Source organism: Tubulanus polymorphus, chromosome 10 (assembly GCF_964204645.1).
Source record: "Tubulanus polymorphus chromosome 10, tnTubPoly1.2, whole genome shotgun sequence".
NCBI classification, from domain to species: Eukaryota; Metazoa; Nemertea; class Palaeonemertea; order Tubulaniformes; family Tubulanidae; genus Tubulanus; species Tubulanus polymorphus.
Genome location: NC_134034.1, coordinates 13,891,666 through 13,908,679, shown reverse-complemented (window position 1 = coordinate 13,908,679; position 17,014 = coordinate 13,891,666). Strand labels below are relative to the sequence as shown.

At 41.0% G+C, this 17,014-nt stretch overlaps 3 protein-coding genes across 6 annotated transcripts; 2 read left to right on the top strand and 1 right to left on the bottom strand.

Annotated features, from left to right (window-relative positions):
* The first annotated feature begins 43 nt into the window (after positions 1-43).
* LOC141911737 (calpain-7-like) lies at positions 44-9,417 on the top strand. The gene is made up of 20 exons (XM_074802762.1): positions 44-66; positions 566-744; positions 1,012-1,123; positions 1,367-1,413; positions 1,497-1,613; positions 1,941-2,263; positions 3,430-3,516; positions 3,603-3,729; positions 3,969-4,054; positions 4,348-4,441; positions 4,823-4,969; positions 5,061-5,288; positions 5,448-5,592; positions 5,749-5,848; positions 5,949-6,081; positions 6,210-6,285; positions 6,570-6,781; positions 8,211-8,350; positions 8,450-8,542; positions 9,079-9,417. Exons 2-20 carry the CDS (start codon positions 640-642, stop codon positions 9,221-9,223), a joined length of 2,517 nt encoding a protein of 838 aa, XP_074658863.1. The 5' UTR covers positions 44-66; positions 566-639; the 3' UTR covers positions 9,224-9,417.
* A 439-nt stretch (positions 9,418-9,856) lies between these two features.
* Positions 9,857-14,109, bottom strand: LOC141911514 (26S proteasome regulatory subunit 8). Its single transcript, XM_074802498.1, has 11 exons — positions 14,073-14,109; positions 13,272-13,419; positions 12,789-13,012; positions 12,043-12,204; positions 11,616-11,779; positions 11,319-11,395; positions 10,839-10,915; positions 10,660-10,758; positions 10,468-10,578; positions 10,281-10,367; positions 9,857-10,191 (listed from the first exon to the last, which is right to left on the bottom strand). The coding sequence occupies exons 1-11, from the start codon at positions 14,091-14,093 to the stop codon at positions 10,138-10,140; spliced, it is 1,224 nt and encodes a 407-aa protein (XP_074658599.1). The 5' UTR covers positions 14,094-14,109; the 3' UTR covers positions 9,857-10,137.
* Positions 14,110-14,224: 115 nt separating this feature from the next.
* Positions 14,225-16,493, top strand: LOC141911515 (electron transfer flavoprotein beta subunit lysine methyltransferase-like). Of its 4 annotated transcripts, none has more exons than XM_074802500.1 (4): positions 14,225-14,287; positions 14,888-15,427; positions 15,501-15,631; positions 15,866-16,493. In XM_074802500.1, the coding sequence occupies exons 2-4, from the start codon at positions 14,949-14,951 to the stop codon at positions 16,264-16,266; spliced, it is 1,011 nt and encodes a 336-aa protein (XP_074658601.1). In that variant the 5' UTR covers positions 14,225-14,287; positions 14,888-14,948; the 3' UTR covers positions 16,267-16,493. The 4 variants fall into 4 exon arrangements, with proteins under 4 accessions (XP_074658601.1, XP_074658602.1, XP_074658600.1 ...); XM_074802501.1 differs by lacking the exon at positions 14,225-14,287 and adding an exon at positions 14,443-14,563; XM_074802499.1 differs by lacking the exon at positions 14,225-14,287 and adding an exon at positions 14,443-14,630.
* Positions 16,494-17,014: the final 521 nt, after the last annotated feature.

Genomic DNA, 17,014 nt, shown 5'->3' with positions numbered 1-17,014 from the left:
AATAATCCGAAGTAATGTCCCCCGATTAGTGACGTCCGCAAGACGGCGCTTTACTCGAAAACCGAGGTAAAACCTGTCAAAATATTTTTTATTTTCGGTCTTAAGCCTAAAAGCTGTTTTGTCGGTGTTTGAAGTGGTGATTGAATCTGATTTCTTAGTATCTTGTTTTTTGTCGCCCCGTGAACAAATTCGGATAGATCTGTTGGGCTGTCAAATGTCAATTAATGAGGAAAAACCTTCAAATAAGATACCCCTGGGATTTTATTTTCCCAGCCTGGCAAACCACCACACTTAACCTAGTTTGTAACCTAATCGTTGGTGGTAAGCCTTTTATAATCGGATGGGCATATACCAATAAGCCAATACCAACGTGTGGTTTGTGGAACTGAAATTATCCGATCAAGAAACTAATCCACAGATACTAATCCACCACAGACAGGTTACTGATTCTCTAACCCTGATGATAGGCTCAGCCTAGCTATGGAAATATCTGGATTAAACTCATGATCCTGATTAAACCAGTTTGGAGTTTTACTATACGATAACAATTATCTTTCTTTCAAAGAGTGAAGGTGATCGCAGTGTATTGGTGTTCTACTTGGCGGAGAAAGTACCCACTCTCTTCGCGATTGAGGTAAAATGGCCGACCCACAGGAATTAACGCAAGATGCGATTAATTTCGCACATTTAGCCGTCAACAATGATAAATCAGGACAATACCAGGCTGCCATATTCTACTATACCGTACGTAACAACTTCAATTATTCTTGAATTTTAGATTGTTTTCCCTTAGACTCCGGGCCCAGCTGTGAAAATGGTCTTAAATAGCTCGAGGCCTGTTTGCTAGAACCGAGTAGATTCATTATGGAACCAAAACAACTGGAGATTGGTTCATTACGGTTTTTACATGTTAACTGTCACTGCCCCCTGGTGCCAGGAGTAGAACCAATTCAATTGGTTCAGAACCAGGGGTTCAATAGTGACACATCTAGTTTATATATCTATTGATAGGAGGCAGCACAGGCGTTGTTGACAGCTGCTATGTCCAGCCCGGGTGGGGCTAGTTCCGTCGTAGAGAAAGCCAATGAATATATTTTGCGTTCGGAATCTCTGAAAAGTTTACGTAAGTATGATTCTTATTTCTTTTGTTCAGTGATATTCAAACTTTCATATTCAATGAAGAAGATCTGGAGGAATTGATTCTCGTACACCTTACGATACGAGGCCATCTGAAAAATATTCAAAAAGTGTTCAGGAGAACCTTAAATTAATGTTCATCTTTCTAGCTATGGTCTTTACTTCCTCGGGCCATCGAAGATGTCCATTCGTCTCAAACCTTTTTATGAAAAACATCCAATTATTTCAGTTCAAGAACAGAATTCTCAGCCATCTCAGTTAAAAACACAACATCAGGTGAGCAAAAAGGTAGGGAAAAAGAAAAAGTGCTGAGATGTATAAAAATTTAAAAATTAAACATTTCTAATGTTTGGTTACAGTGTGATTTAGAACGCGCTGAATTTTTGTTGCGTCAAGCCTTCGACGAAGATGAGGGAGATAATTTAGAGGAATCTGTAGAACTTTACACGCAAGCCGTAGAAATGTTCCTGAAAATAGTAAGCATCGAAAGTCGCCCTCCACACGACCTCGCTCTTCAGTCTTCAAAAAGGGATTTAAGTAACTTAGGAAAGCAAAATTTGGTTAAACCCTTTCAGTAGCTACAGATTTATGCCCTAGTGCACAGTTGGACGCCTGCACTGAAAGTTTATGAAGAGATTTTAGCTTAAAAACCGTTGAGTTAAAATTGTTGGAGAACGATTTTTGGTTAAGTTCTGTAAACCATTTGAAGACTATTTCTAGACTGAAGATTTGGATCAGGCTCCAGAAGAAGCCATCAGTTGTAAACGATGTCACAATTATCATGTTCCAACACGTTTTTTCAGAGAAATGAAACTCAAGATGCTGCATTACAAGATAAAGTAAAAAGTTTAGCGGAGAAAGCTTTAGACCGGGCTGAGGCTTTAAAGCATCAACTAAAACCGAGCCCTCGAGTGACAGCCACATCGACCGGTCGAACCACAGAACGCTACGTTCCTCCATTAGGATTCGGAGCATTCTCTGATGACACTGGTAATAAAGGAGCATCTGCTCCGAGTTCAGTCGGAGCAGGTGCACCTGCTGCAAGTTCGGTCGGAGCAGCTGCACCTGCTGCAAGGCGTGTCACAGGTACTGCCGGTTATACAAAAGAAGAAATACAAGTATTAAGGTAAATTAAAAACAGCAACAAGGCAGCCTTAGCAGCTGCTGAAAATTAAATTTTTGATAAATCTTAAATGGCAGCCAGGCAACCTACGTAGTTGCTGGCGGTTTGTAAATTGTTTGGTAGGCAGATATAATAGTTGGATTAAGGGCAATAGAAACATGTTTTCGTGGATTTCAGAGATGCTAGTTTTCCGGAAATATCCGGAATTCCGGAAATTTAGGATCGCCGATGTCAATTCCGGAAATTTGGTGAGAATTCCTCGCGGCGACCAGTAATGGCACGGACCGTAAAAGCGTTCGTTTGCTTGTACTCATTGTCGCTTCTGTGTTATTTTATCTTGGTCTCCGTTTCCGAGGATGTTCTGCTACAATGTATATATGTGTGCCTGTGGTGGTATCTGTGCGTGCATAGGTGGAGCGCCACTGTTGTGACGCCATTTACAATTATCTTTACGCGCCGTTGTACATCGTCCCGCTGACGGCCAACAATGTGAAGATGCACGTGGTAATAATTAAGATGATATTTGATAAATATCATCTTAATTATAACCATGCGCGTGCTATGTCCTGAGGCACGCAGCTTTGTAACTTTCTTTTTGCCTGCAGCTGTCAAGCGGGACGGTCTGCAAAATGAGCACGCACGGAAAGATTGTCAGTCGGGAGTCGGCCGATATAAAGGCAATTGACAGCGGTATAAAAAATAAATTTAACTGGCACTGGCTAGAGTGTAAGGACAGTAACGGGGACTACTTATCGAACTACATTCATAAGTTAGACTTAGCTGGCGTGGCGTACAGCGTCGTTTGTAAAGACCAGGTCAAATACGGTAGTGGCGGGAAAAAAGATATTCTTCGTCACCCGGATAGCGCGCGGCATAAGAAGGCAGCGAGGGATGTGAAGCACAACGAATGCCTGCCGTCGTATTTTCAGATGAAAGATGCCGATCGTGATACTGCATCTCCGGTGATGCAAAAACGCAAAATTTTTCCTGGGGGAGAATTTTTCTGACCCCCCGTTCTAAATTCCGGAATTTTGGTACTTTGGCCCTAGCATCTCTGGGATTTAGGATATCGATAAGGCAGCCTGTAAAGTTCTGGAAATGTAAATTTGTCGTGAAAGATGGCAACCAGGCAGCCTGTTTTTCATTGTTGATAGTATTTATTTTTCTAGAACAACATCGTTCATTAACGGTCGGGAGTATGTACCGTTTATGTCCGTTGACATGAAGGAAAGATTCGCTTATCCAGTTCCGTTCAGGTAAAATAAGAAATCTAAAATAAAAACGAATATTTCCTGGGTTTGAGCTATAGATAATGCATTAAATTCTATTTTTCTGTTTTCAGTGATAAACACGGAGCCCTGGAATTATCACCGAAACAGAAAAAAGATTTCAGTAAATTGGTTCGTCCCGATGAGCTCTATGATCATCCTCAGATGATCATGGCTGTGTCCAGTTTCAGTATTAAACAGGCAAGTTTCAACTTTACTACAATACCACCAGGTGGCGTGACTAACAGTCGGTCAACCTACAGTTGGTCCACTTAATGGCAACCCAGTTAGTCCTGTTCAAATATACGATATTCTATTAGTGCGTCTACACTGCAATGCGGCGTATAAGCTAAGTCCATCACTGATTTATACACTGTACTGCGGTGTAGACGCACTGAAAGGGTTTAACGTGTATAACCGGTTTCTGTTTTATTTTTCAGACAATAGTTTCCGATTGTTCTTTCGTCGCGTCGCTGGCTATTAGCGCTCAGTACGAACGTAGATTCAAAAAGAAATTGATCACCAGGTAGTCCTATGTGAATGTTACACCATCAATATCTAACTCGTCCTTCCTAAGAGATTCAATCCTGTTAGCATCGTGAGACAAATGTAAATAGGTGGCACCAATCAGACTGCCTGTTGTATAATTGATTATATAAGCAGAACTGTGTTTTGGCTTTCAATGTCAGGTGACGTTAAGTTTAAATGTAACCCAGAACTGTGTACGGCTTTCAGAGTCAAATGGTTTTAGAGTTAACTGCAGAAATGTGCAGGGTCTGTTAATTAATTTCGTGATGTTTTTCAATTTTGTTATTTCAGTATAATTCACCCTCAGAATCGACAGGGCAACCCTGTTTATAATCCATGTGGTAAATACATGGTGAAACTCAATATTAATGGTGTTTTAAGGAAGGTATGTACGAAGTCACTTTGATTCATTCTCACTGTCGGTTAATGATCTCGGACGAGGGGCGCTGTTTCTCGAAAGGAACCATTTGATTAACATCTACTCATCTTCCCTTGTAAACACCTGGACAGATACAATATTAATGTCTAATATTGTGTGGTTGTGTGATAGTTTAACAGCGTGTAGCGTTGGCAATATTCTCATTGCCAGTTTTATGACAAAATCTCATTGATCGTCAGACCAACAAGAAATCATTTATTCATTGCAGATTACAATTTAAATGTTGTATATTTGTGACATCAAGGATGCACTGTTCTCTTATTGTTCTCTTGCTGTTCTCTTATTGTTCTCTTATTGTTCTCTTATTGTTCTCTATTTATGATTTAGGTGATTATAGATGATCGTCTGCCGGTAGATCGCTATGGCGACCTGCTCTGTTCATTTTCCAACAATAAAGGTGAACTGTGGGTTTCGCTGTTAGAGAAAGCGTACATGAAAGTTATGGGTGGATATAACTTTCCGGGATCAAATTCCGTAAGATTTAAACCCAAAAAACACAGCAATGAAAAAACACTTTTGAAATGTTTTGTTCTGCTGAAATAGAAAACGTTTTTCTCGTTTGTAGAATATAGATTTACACGCGTTGACCGGTTGGATTCCGGAGCGTGTTTCAATTCGAGTCGGCTCAAACGAATTCCAACCCGATAAAGAATTCAAGAAAATCCTTGATCGTTTTCATCAAGGTCACTGTCTGGTAACTGTGGCGACGGGCGAGATTTCAGAATCGGAAGCTGATCGAGCGGGTCTCGTACCGACTCATGCGTACGCCATGTTAGATATTAGAGAAGTGAAGGTAAGCGATTTTTTCAAAAAGATTTGTAAACCGTTTTTAGCTTAATACAATCACTGCTGGCTACAAGTGGACTCGTAGTTCCGGTTTATCGGGGGGCAGCGCTGTATTAATTTTTTCAAAAGATTCGGCGAATCAAAATTGAATTTTTTTTCGGTCCAGGGCAAAAAACTGATGATGTTAAAAAACCCGTGGAGCCATTTGCGTTGGAAAGGAAACTTCTCCGAATCAGACACAAATAACTGGACGCCGGACATGCAAAAATTGCTGAATTACGATCCAAAAAGTGCTCAAATGGTCGACAATGGTAAAATTATTTTTGTTTCTCTTATCTCAGATTTATTGTCTCGGTTGTTCCTCTCCAAACATTTAATGCTGGGAATGTGGAGAGTGTCTGGTGTGTGTAGTTCTTTTTCAATTTAAAGTCTCGAACACATGGATGAGGCTAAAATATGTGTTTCAGGTGTGTTCTGGATTGACTATTCATCTCTGATGAAATTTTACGATGTAATTTACATCAATTGGAATCCGGATCTTTTCACTCACACGACTTGCATTCATAGGTCAGTACTCGCCGTAACTGAGCTGTGGCTCAACCCAAAAACTTAAAAACGGTTGTGGCTAATTATTTGAGACACAAACGACATTATGTCCTCATTTCAGTACGTGGCAAGCGAAATCAGGGCCGAAAAAAGATGTTTACAACATCAGCGACAACCCTCAATATAGACTAGAGATCAGAGCGACGCAGGCTACACCTGTCTGGATCCTACTTACTAGACATATCACTGATAAGGTAAATAAGTGAACCGTCCAGCCACGTAGTTGTAACTCTCTCTCTCTCTCTTAGTTTCATGATTCCTTACTAGTCTCGGTCAAAATTTGGACTAATATTGATTATTTACTTTGTTGTTTAATTTCTAGGATGATTTCGCTCAGAATAAAGAATTTATTACGTTACTCGTTTATAAGAATGGAGGCAGACGCGTTTATTATCCCTGTAAGTAACTAATGATAGGGTCAAGGTTATTCTGTGGATTTGGTCTCTGAACTTGGACACCTGCAGGGACCGTTTCCGTAGTCATGCCTTAGACTTAAGACCAGTCTAAGACTAACTTAGTTCTATAGCCAATCTAACAACTTAAGACCAGTCTTAATTAAGATTTAAGACCACTTTTGGACATAAGTCACGACTGTGCAACTGGCCCCCGGTCTATGGTCTATGAGCCTAGATTAAAGAAGTGCAGTATAATGCTGTATTTCATTTTGATTTTGTTTTCGCAGATGATCCTGCCCCGTATAAGGACGGCGTGCGGATAAACAGCCCTCATTATCTGTGTAAACTGGTTGAGGATCGCGGCACGAAGAACTACAGTCTCGTCGTTTCACAATACGAGAAAAATAACACAATTCATTACACGCTTCGCATTTATTCAACGTGTGAAATTTCACTCACTAAAATCATTGACCCTTACATCGCTAAATATGAAAAACAGGTTTGTCATTATCATATTTCATGTTGTCATCTTCACTACAGGAATTAGAACCTGATGACATCATGAGACTCTGTCACAGTACAAACCCCTGTCCTAGTAGACACATCCTCCCTCACAGGGATTTGAACCTGATGACATCATGAGACTCTGTCACAGTACAAACCCCTGTCCTAGTAGACACATCCTCCCTCACAGGGATTTGAACCTGATGACATCGTGAGACTCTGTCACAGTACAAACCCCTGTCCTAGTAGACACATCCTCCCTCACAGGGATTTAAACCTGATGACATCACGAGACTCTGTAACAGTACAAACCCCTGTCCTAGTAGACACATCCTCCCTCACAGGGATTTAAACCTGATGACATCACGAGACTCTGTAACAGTACAAACCCCTGTCCTAGTAGACACATCCTCCCTCACAGGGATTTGAACCTGATGACATCATGAGACTCTGTCACAGTACAAACCCCTGTCCTAGTAGACACATCCTCCCTCACAGGGATTTAAACCTGATGACATCACGAGACTCTGTAACAGTACAAACCCCTGTCCTAGTAGACACATCCTCCCTCACAGGGATTTAAACCTGATGACATCACGAGACTCTGTAACAGTACAAACCCCTGTCCTAGTAGACACATCCTCCCTCACAGGGATTTGAACCTGATGACATCACGAGACTCTATCACAGTACAAACCCCTGCCCTAGTAGACACATCCTCCCTCACAGGGATTTGAACCTGATGGCATCATGAGACTCTGTAACAGTACAAACCCCTGTCCTAGTAGACACATCCTCCCTCACAGGGATTTGAACCTGATGACATCACGAGACTCTATCACAGTACAAACCCCTGCCCTAGTAGACACATCCTCCCTCACAGGGATTTGAACCTGATGGCATCATGAGACTCTGTAACAGTACAAACCCCTGTCCTAGTAGACACATCCTCCCTCACAGGGATTTGAACCTGATGACATCACGAGACTCTATCACAGTACAAACCCCTGCCCTAGTAGACACATCCTCCCTCACAGGGATTTGAACCTGATGGCATCATGAGACTCTGTTACAGTACAAACCCCTGTCCTAGTAGACACATCCTCCCTCACAAGGATTTGAACCTGATGGCATCATGAAACTCTGTCACAGTACAAACCCCTGTCCTAGTAGACACATCCTCCCTCACAGGGATATGAACCTGATGACATCACGAGACACTGTCACAGTACAAACCCCTGTCCTAGTAGACACATCCTCCCTCACAGGATGGGTTAGTGTGAATCAACTGCTGTATGAACTCTTGGCCTAATATTTGGATAAATAATGTAACTGTTCCCCAAACTCAAGAACAGCGGATGAGTTATTTGGATAATGGTGCCCCCTTTATTCTGAAATCACTCTTATTCTATTTATTCGTATAGATTACTGGACAGTGGAAGGGTCGTTCGGCGGGTGGATGTGGAAACTACCCGGAAACATATAAAAACAATCCGGTTTATCAAATCAAACTGGACAATACAGTAATCAACAATCACATACTTATAGAACTCCGAGGACCGAAGTAAGTACCTCATGTACCTTACTTTCAAAACCTTGTTAAGTATTTTGGATGCAACAATTTATTTCAAACTGATCATTGATTTGTTCTTCATGTTTTTAGAGAATACAGCGTTGGTTTTGATGTGATAACTGTGTCTGAAAATGTGTCAAACGCTCCCGGTGCTTTCAAACGGAAATCTTCCGGAGATTTCAGGTAAACATTAACAACTGTGCAATTGTGTTCAAAGTAGATAAGTCAATACTGGAACTGGGATCCACGTTGAATTGAACTGTGGATCTGGATCCAGACCAATTTAACCCACACAACTGTGGAACTGGATCTAGAGTCAAATCAAACCCACACAACTGTCGAACTGGATCCAGAGTCAAATCGAACCCTAACAACTGTGAAACTGGATTCAGAGTCAAATTATTTCCACACTACTGTTGAACTGGATCTAGAGTAAAATCAAACGCACACAACTGTGGAACTGGGTTCAGAGTCAAATTAAACCCACACAACTGTGGAACTGGATCTAGAGTCAAATTAAACCCACACAACTGTGGAACTAGATTCAGAGTCAGATTAAACCCACACAACTGTGGAACTGGGTTCAGAGTCAAATCAAACCCACACAACTGTGGAACTGGATTCAGAGTCAAATTATTCCCACACAACTGTGGTCCAGAATCTAAATTCACTGTACTTTGAATCATTCTAAATGATTGTATAATTACTGTTTATTTCAGACGAGGATTTTCAGTATTAGAAATAGACGATGTATCGGGAGGTCTCTATAATGTTATACCGTGTACGTTCCATCCGGGAAAAGAAGCTCCATTCTTCTTGAATATCAGTTCATCGACTCCAGTCTCAATATCGCAGTTACACTGATTCGCTTGTTCCAACTTTGTCGATATTTTTTGAGTTGATTAACGCATTTTTAATTAAAAATGAACTATATATAAACACCAGACATTTCAGCTGCCAACTTTCAAAAAGTGATTATCCTCATATGTTGAGGTTTCGTTTTCATGTGTCGAGGTTTTTGGCTGGTTTTACCTCCGATCTACTTGAAAAATATGTTTTTGTGCTATTATTTTGTGTATATAAATTTTATTTATAATTTCTGTAATTAAAAAGATTCTTTTTCTACTATAAAATAGTCACAAGTTCATTATCTCAACAATAGCGACCACAGTCTCTTCTCTCTCTCCGGCTCCCCACGTAGGTTCGAGCCGACATATCGGTAACTTGTGTCCTCAGTTAGCTCACACCAGAACAGACACCTCTCAACAGCTACAGTGACGAAAGTAGCAAGTAGAATGTCGTGGATTTTTGTCTTTAAAATGTGTCCTTTAACAGTGATCTGGATTACCGGTAAGCAACTTTCACTGTACTAGTATATGAAGTTTCTGGCTCGTAGATGCAGAGCAAAGAACAGCGTTAAGAATCGTTGTGACCTTTCACAGTCTCTTCAATAATAACCACAATATTAACAGAAAACAATCGATGAATTTTCACATAAATACTTATATTTACATCGTGTTTTCATTTTCAATACATAGTTTGAAATGCGACACAAACATCTGGTATTAACCGACGTGAACTATTGAATTGACCAATCAAAGGCTACGGTTCCATCTTCAGTAGCGAGAAGGAATTTAAACTAATATCGAAAAGATTTTCAGCCTCCAAACACAAATTGACCAGTTTGAACTTTTTCTATTTGTTTCACACTCTGATGACGTTGAATATTGCGCAATTTGAAAATGTCTTTGTCGTTCCACCGGGGGCGGGAACAATATTTACTTCCATAGCTTTTTGATTGACATGTTCTTCTCGGAATCTTTTTGCATGACCTACAATACGAGAAGGGAAATATCGGTTAGAGAACGTACTTTAACACGGCCCAAAAAATTTGTTAGTCACGTATATTTGAGTTCATTACCTTGGCAACGGCTAATTCGAAATCTTCTTGCGTGACGTGAACGCGTCTTTCTCTTAAAGCGTACATTCCAGCCTCCGTACAAACACCCTACAAATTAATTACACTCATTTAATTAATCATTAGTTCATCATCGAGTCAAAACAATTCTCAACCGAACTGAAAACCCATATAGTTTGCCGATACTGACCTTGACCTCAGCTCCAGACGCACCAGGCATCATTTCAGCGATTTTTCGTAGATTTATTCCACGCGTTAAATTCATTTTACGCGAATGAATTTTCAGAATATCGAGACGAGCCTGAAATATTTAAACATTAACGGTTAGAAAATATTGTCTCACGACGCGGTTGAGTCTGAGGGTTCCGTTAGCGTTACCTACCTCTTCGTTCGGGGCGGGGAATTCTATTTTTCTGTCGATACGACCGGGACGCAGCAACGCAGAGTCCAGAATATCGATACGATTTGTCGCCATGATAACCTAAAAATGATCGCAGAAACTGATGAAACTTTCCTCGAAATAAAAAAACAGCAATGATGAAATTCGAACGAATCTCTGACCTTTATGTTCTGTTTAGGTTCGAATCCATCGAGTTGATTTAAAAGTTCCAACATTGTTCGTTGTACTTCGCTGTCACCTAGCAACCGGAGTAAAATAAATCAATTTAGACCAAGTCCTCGATTGACTATGAGCATCCTTCCCCAGCAGGGATTCAAACCTGATGGCATCGAGATACAAAACCCTGCCACGCTAGACCGAGTGCACAGCTTAGATGATGTCATTATTAGCCAATCAGATATCCCGTTTTATTTCAGCCCGGGTTTTCCCATCTATAGTTCTTCCTTGAAATTTACCTCAGCGATTAACGAGCGATCTGTTTGGTGCCGCAAGATTTCGTGCGGCAAAGCTGCGCATGTACCTGCGCACCCGGTCTAGTGTGGCAGGGGTTGTACCGTGGCTGAGTGTCGAATCCCTGCCGTGGGAGAGTGGACTATGAGAGTAGAAACAATGACAAACTATGGGCAGGATTTTTGACGTACCTCCAGATCCAGATTCTAAACGTGTGGAGCCGATTGAATCAATTTCATCCATAAATATAATGGAAGGGGCGTGTTCCCTATAATATAGGAAATACAACTCAGCTTCAAAACTATTCAGTAAGACCCGACAGACTGACTGTAATTCTTAAAATCATATTTAGCCCTCGATTATTTGAGTTATTTATGAAACACATAACATCATCCAACTCGGATATCAACCAAGTTTGACATATTTTACAGCTCCTGACCTAAAGATCTGCGGAGTCTACTGAATTCCTCTGATTAGAATCAACGTACCTGGCCATAACGAATAGTTCTCTAACCATACGTGAGCCTTCACCGATGAATTTCTGAACGAGTTCAGATCCTGATACCCGTATAAATGTACATTCAGTGTGATGAGCAACAGCTCGGGCTAACAGGGTTTTACCGGTACCCGGCGGCCCGTATAACAATACTCCCTACAAAATAGACAAATTGTGTGAGGAAAGTTCGTGGGTTAGGTCTAATAATACCGAATTCCGAGGTTTCCGTTAATCAGCCGTGTAGCTAGTGCTAAGCACCTATTATTTTGAGGGGAAATTGACCCCAGAATACTTTAAGTCAGATGTTGAACCGGCCTGATATACTGATTTGGGTAGCGGGAGGGTCATCCCATCCCTAGAACATTGAACATCTTCGACCCACAAAAGTTTAGTTTAGAAGTTGCGGAGAGCACGCTTACCTTCGGTTGCGCAATACCGAGTGCATCGAACAGTTCTGGATGTTTTACCGGTAATTCAATAACTTCTTTGATCTCTTTGATTTGTTTATCTAAACCACCGACCATTTCATACGTGGAATCGGGTACTTTTTCAACCATCATCAAACTAACAAGAGGATCCACCTAGAATATCAGGTAGAGACGAAACTGTACAATCTGAGATTCACAGAGAGCCCCCTGGTGGGAAACTATACAATCTGAGATATACAGAGCCCCCTGGTGGGAAACTGTACAATCTGAGATATACAGAGAGCCCCCTGGTGGGAAACTATACAATCTGAGATACACAGAGAGCCCCCTGGTGGGAAACTATACAATCTGAGATATACAGAGCCCCCTGGTGGGAAACTGTACGATCTGAGATACACAGAGAGCCCCCTGGTGGGAAACTGTACAATCTGAGATACACAGAGAGCCCCCTGGTGGGAAACTGTACAATCTGAGATACACAGAGAGCCCCCTGGTGGGAAACTGTACAATCTGAAACACACAAGAGAGACATGAGTCCCCTGGTGGAAAACTGTGCAATCTGAGATACACAGAGCCCCCTGGTGGGAAACTGTACAATCTGAGACACACAGAGAGCCCCCTGGTGGGAAACTGTACAATCTGAGACACACAGAGAGACATGAGAGCCCCCTGGTGGGAAACTGTGCAATCTGAGACACACGTAGAGAAACATATGAGAGCCCCCTGGTGGTACATACCTTATTAGGAAGTATTTTATGTAACGTATAGCTATCATTGCGTAACGCCACGCGACAATTTGGAGTGACGTCGTTTATATCGATATTCTTATCTATGTCAACGACAAACTTTCCCTCGGGATGAACTTTTACGAGAACTTTTTTTTTATCCATCGGTTTGACGACCTCACCGACGTACGAGCCTTGCTCTTGTAGAAGTTGCAGCTCCTCCCGTAACATTCGAACTTTACAGAGAAAAAACAGTCTTTTTGTTACGCAAGTTTTTTTTCTAATTTTCAGAACGATAAACGGATCTAATTATGATAATTATTGTAGTGAGGGAAGCAATCAATCCACCGTGCCCATTAAATGACATGCGTTCAGTGCTTCACCAGAGACATTTTTAATAGAAAATGAACTACAAACACCAGACATTTTAGCACATTTTGTACTTATTAAATGTAAATGCAGAGGGAGGATAAATTGGCTGCCTATTGTTTGTACCTTTAGCGTTGAGTTCATTGCGTTGTGCTTCTAAACGACGCAGATTCTGAGTTTTATCTGTGACGACCAATTGTAGATCTTCAATCTTACTCACATAATACTGACGAATACCTTCACTTTTCTTGCCGTCTGCATCAATTTCCATCGTCTTAAATAATAACAATTTCATGAGTGATCAGCAGTTACTCAGTATCTACGGTAACTTAGTGTATTCCGGTAACTGACGACCAAACTAGTCCAGTTCGGCCTACTGATAAAACTATAGTCTGGTTACCGACCAAACCAGCCAGTTAAAGACACTGTGGTAACTGACCAGAAACTGCAGTTACAATCTTAACTATCAAAACTGCAATCTGGTAAGGCTTACTGGCTAAACAATTACAACAGTAGGAGTTGTAGACCAACGGCAATGCAACAGAACGCTGTCTATCCAGCCAGGTTTAACTGATTAAAAAAACCATGGCGAGTGCAGTTCACACTCTACTGATAATAAACTGCAGTCAGCTAACTGATCAAACTACCCGAAAACTCAGCTGATAACTGACAGTAAATGTGAAGTATTGGTCCCTCTGAATGTCATTCACTATTAGGAACAGGGGGCGCCACGGTCAAAATGACTTGCAAATCTCGCCGGTTGAATTTTGAATCGGAGATTTTTAACGGTTTTAACGGATAGAAAATTATGAATTCGCATCAGAAGAATTTCTAAACAGTCGAATATTACAACTGTGCAACTAAAATCGGAATAACTGCCCTATGAAGTTAATAAATAAGCCGAAATAAATCGGTTTTACGACGAACCTGATCTTTGTCGCCCGCCATGTTTGTTTTCGGACACCGCTGACGGACCAGCAATAAAATTAAATTGAATTCCGACAACGCTACCGGACCAGCAATAAAATTGAATTGAATTCCGACAACGCCACCGGACTAGCAATAAATTAATTGATTTACATTTAATTCGAATACCGTTACCGTGGTTTGAGAAGAATTGACAATTTTTATCTGTATCATAGGTATGAGGTGATACGATATTTCTTGGGCTTGTTTTTGATTAATTCGACCATTCATTCCGTCTATGTATCAAGCACCGACACTTGCGGGAGCGTTCGAATCCGACTCTCTTTCTCAATACTCGCTTGCCAGGGTCTAGTTTCGCGGGCGGTCGCCCATTTTGCAACAGCATCGAGGCGGGCCCTGATTACGGCCGGATTGTCATCAATAGGCCAACTCGGCGCTTCAAGTCCGTAGGACCCCGAAAACTATGGATAAGCATGGGAACTAAGAAATCAGTTAAATCAAGCTGAATGTGTCGATTCATGACCGATGTGCGATCTGAATAAACAATCGTTTTATCCTGTAGGAAACATTGCCAAATAGTCTTCCTCATTTGAATCAGAAAAAAAAGACTCCACTAAATTAATTTCAACAATATGTTTCCACGCCTCAGTAATTTAGTATAGTAACCTTGTTGAGTTGGATCTCGAATACAATTTCGTTAAGTTTCAAACAATATTTCGATGGCCATGGCACTGCAGCACCAACATCTTTCTGAAATTCTAATGAAATCTTTATTTTACCCGATGTATTATATTGCTTCTTACATTTTGTTGAAGGCTGCCTGGGGATTGTGTGAGTGATGAAAATTGGTATTGTCTGAAATTCGCAGATAAAAAGATGCATACATCGTCTTGGCTTCGACGGTATTTCATAATTGGCAGAACAGTTGCGGGATCGCCAGGGCGCTATCCGGTGATGCGTCCTCGTCGGGATACTGACAGTCCTCGCGCCTGTATCGCAACGAAGAGAGGCCTCTCCGGATGTTGTAAGGGTAGGCCGCCTGTATATCGCTTGGATTCTGAGTATTTAACTCCACACAAATTCCGCGGATCCAGAATTAGAAATAGCGGTCTGGCAATCGGTCGTTCCTCTCGTGAAAATCGATATATGAACGCTCAATCACAGCGCCGCCAAGCGATCGTCGATGAAACTGAACTGACAAACGACCACTTGACCCCAGAATTCGGACTACGTCTGATAACCCCGAATTGTCGCTTATGGACAGCGGATCCGATCGGCTCGACAGAGAACGGTGGCAGTCCATTTCCAGAGCCGTATTGGGCGTTTTATTGGCCCGGAGGTCAGGCATTGACGAGGTGATGATGAATATATGAATCTTTAATATCTGTTTTCGTATTTCAGTTTACACCATTTTGTATCTATTTGAAGGTTTATCTTGGATAACGAAACTCTGGTTCGATCTAAAGTGGTATTAGATGTAGGAAGCGGATGTGGCGCCACCTCTCTAGCCTGTTTAAAAGCCGGTGCTCAGAAAGTTATCGCTAACGATATTGATACGGGTAAGTTGACGATTCCTGGCACTGATAGGCGGTGAGAGTCTCGTAACGCAGTAATTGAGACTCGGGCTCGGTAGCTCTAAGACCGTTTACTATAATGTATTGTACCCAAAAACTTAAGAAAATTACGGTGTACATTGTATCCATATTAAATCTATTGATTTACTGTCATTATCTACGTCATATTTTCATGAAGTTTTCCTGTAGGTTCAAATGTTAAATATTTTTGAATTTTAGATGCGCTGCTGAGTTTGGATTTAAATTTCGAAGCTAACAGAGGATTAATGAATAGTGACGGTGCTCTAATTACGGTCGAGGAGAGATTGGAGAAAACATCCGAGAACTTAATCGGAATTTGCAGTAAAGAATGGGACGTGGTTCTATTAGGAGACATGTTCTACGACGAACAATTTACTAAACTCGTCTGTGATTGGCTGGACGTTTTACATGGCGCTGGTAAAGTCATTGTGATTGGTGATCCGGGTCGCCTCTATCTCCAATCAATACACGGCTCCGCCACTCGCCGCCGATCATTGGTTCAACTGGCCGAATATAAAATGACTTGGCAAAACAGATCCGATAATATCTGCCATGGTTTTAGCAGCGGTTACGTTTGGAAATGGACCGGACAGTCCTGAATGTAATCAATTATATTTAGGTTTTTCATAATGAAATAAATCAAGTTATTAATGTCGCATTTTAAAAAATGTAAAATGAATGGAAATGTGTTTAGAACGAGCTTCAGGGGTTAGAAATATTTAATCATCATCTACAAGAAATGATTTCAAAACACTGAAATTTTGGATTTATTTTTCTATACAATTTTACCTGTGATTTTCACAAGGTTTCTTGGTTAGAAATCCCCGCCCTCTGGCTCTCTGCCCCTCGTTTCAGGTTCATAAAATCCGACTTTGAAATATGAATTCTTGTGAAAAACAGATGGAATATTCAGGACCATCGACATTCATCCTATTTAAGCGATTATTCGACTTTCGGCGATCTGACTTCAGAACGTCTTACTATAGATGCAGATTATGTACGTGGTATAGATAGTTAAATGACATATTATAACGTAACGCAATTAAATCGTTTCGTTTTGATTTAAGTTAAGACAAACTAACAGCATGAATGAATATATAGTCTATACGATGGCGCGACCAGCATGAATTAGAATTCAATATTTCATCTGGCTAATAGAGGTCCGTTCGTCATTAAACACAACTGTTACCACTGTTAGATTATTATACCTCCAGTTTTTGGCAGCGCAGTAAAGTAGAGACTCATTGAATATAGTTTAAATATTCTGTTTCCGTTGGAATCGTTGAGGTATCGGCAATCTCTAAACCTGTAACAATCTCGACTAAACGCGGATCACAGATTGACGCA

What these genes read in the sequence shown, in the direction of transcription:
- LOC141911514 (XM_074802498.1), bottom strand. Translation starts at nt 14,093, where the DNA reads ATGGCGGGCGACAAAGATCAG. An exon ending in TGGCGGGCGACAAAGATCAG is followed by an intron (nt 13,420 to 14,072) that starts GTTCGTCGTAAA and finishes TTATTATTTAAG; the next exon opens with ACGATGGAAATTGATGCAGA. An exon ending in CGTCTGGAGCTGAGGTCAAG is followed by an intron (nt 10,368 to 10,467) that starts GTCAGTATCGGC and finishes ATTAATTTGTAG; the next exon opens with GGTGTTTGTACGGAGGCTGG.
- LOC141911737 (XM_074802762.1), top strand. Translation starts at nt 640, where the DNA reads ATGGCCGACCCACAGGAATTAACGCAAGATGCGATTAATTTCGCACAT. An exon ending in AAAAAGAAATTGATCACCAG is followed by an intron (nt 4,055 to 4,347) that starts GTAGTCCTATGT and finishes TTGTTATTTCAG; the next exon opens with TATAATTCACCCTCAGAATC. An exon ending in CACACGACTTGCATTCATAG is followed by an intron (nt 5,849 to 5,948) that starts GTCAGTACTCGC and finishes TCCTCATTTCAG; the next exon opens with TACGTGGCAAGCGAAATCAG.
- LOC141911515 (XM_074802500.1), top strand. Translation starts at nt 14,949, where the DNA reads ATGCATACATCGTCTTGGCTTCGACGGTATTTCATAATTGGCAGAACA. An exon ending in GGAGGTCAGGCATTGACGAG is followed by an intron (nt 15,428 to 15,500) that starts GTGATGATGAAT and finishes ATCTATTTGAAG; the next exon opens with GTTTATCTTGGATAACGAAA. An exon ending in CGCTAACGATATTGATACGG is followed by an intron (nt 15,632 to 15,865) that starts GTAAGTTGACGA and finishes TTTGAATTTTAG; the next exon opens with ATGCGCTGCTGAGTTTGGAT.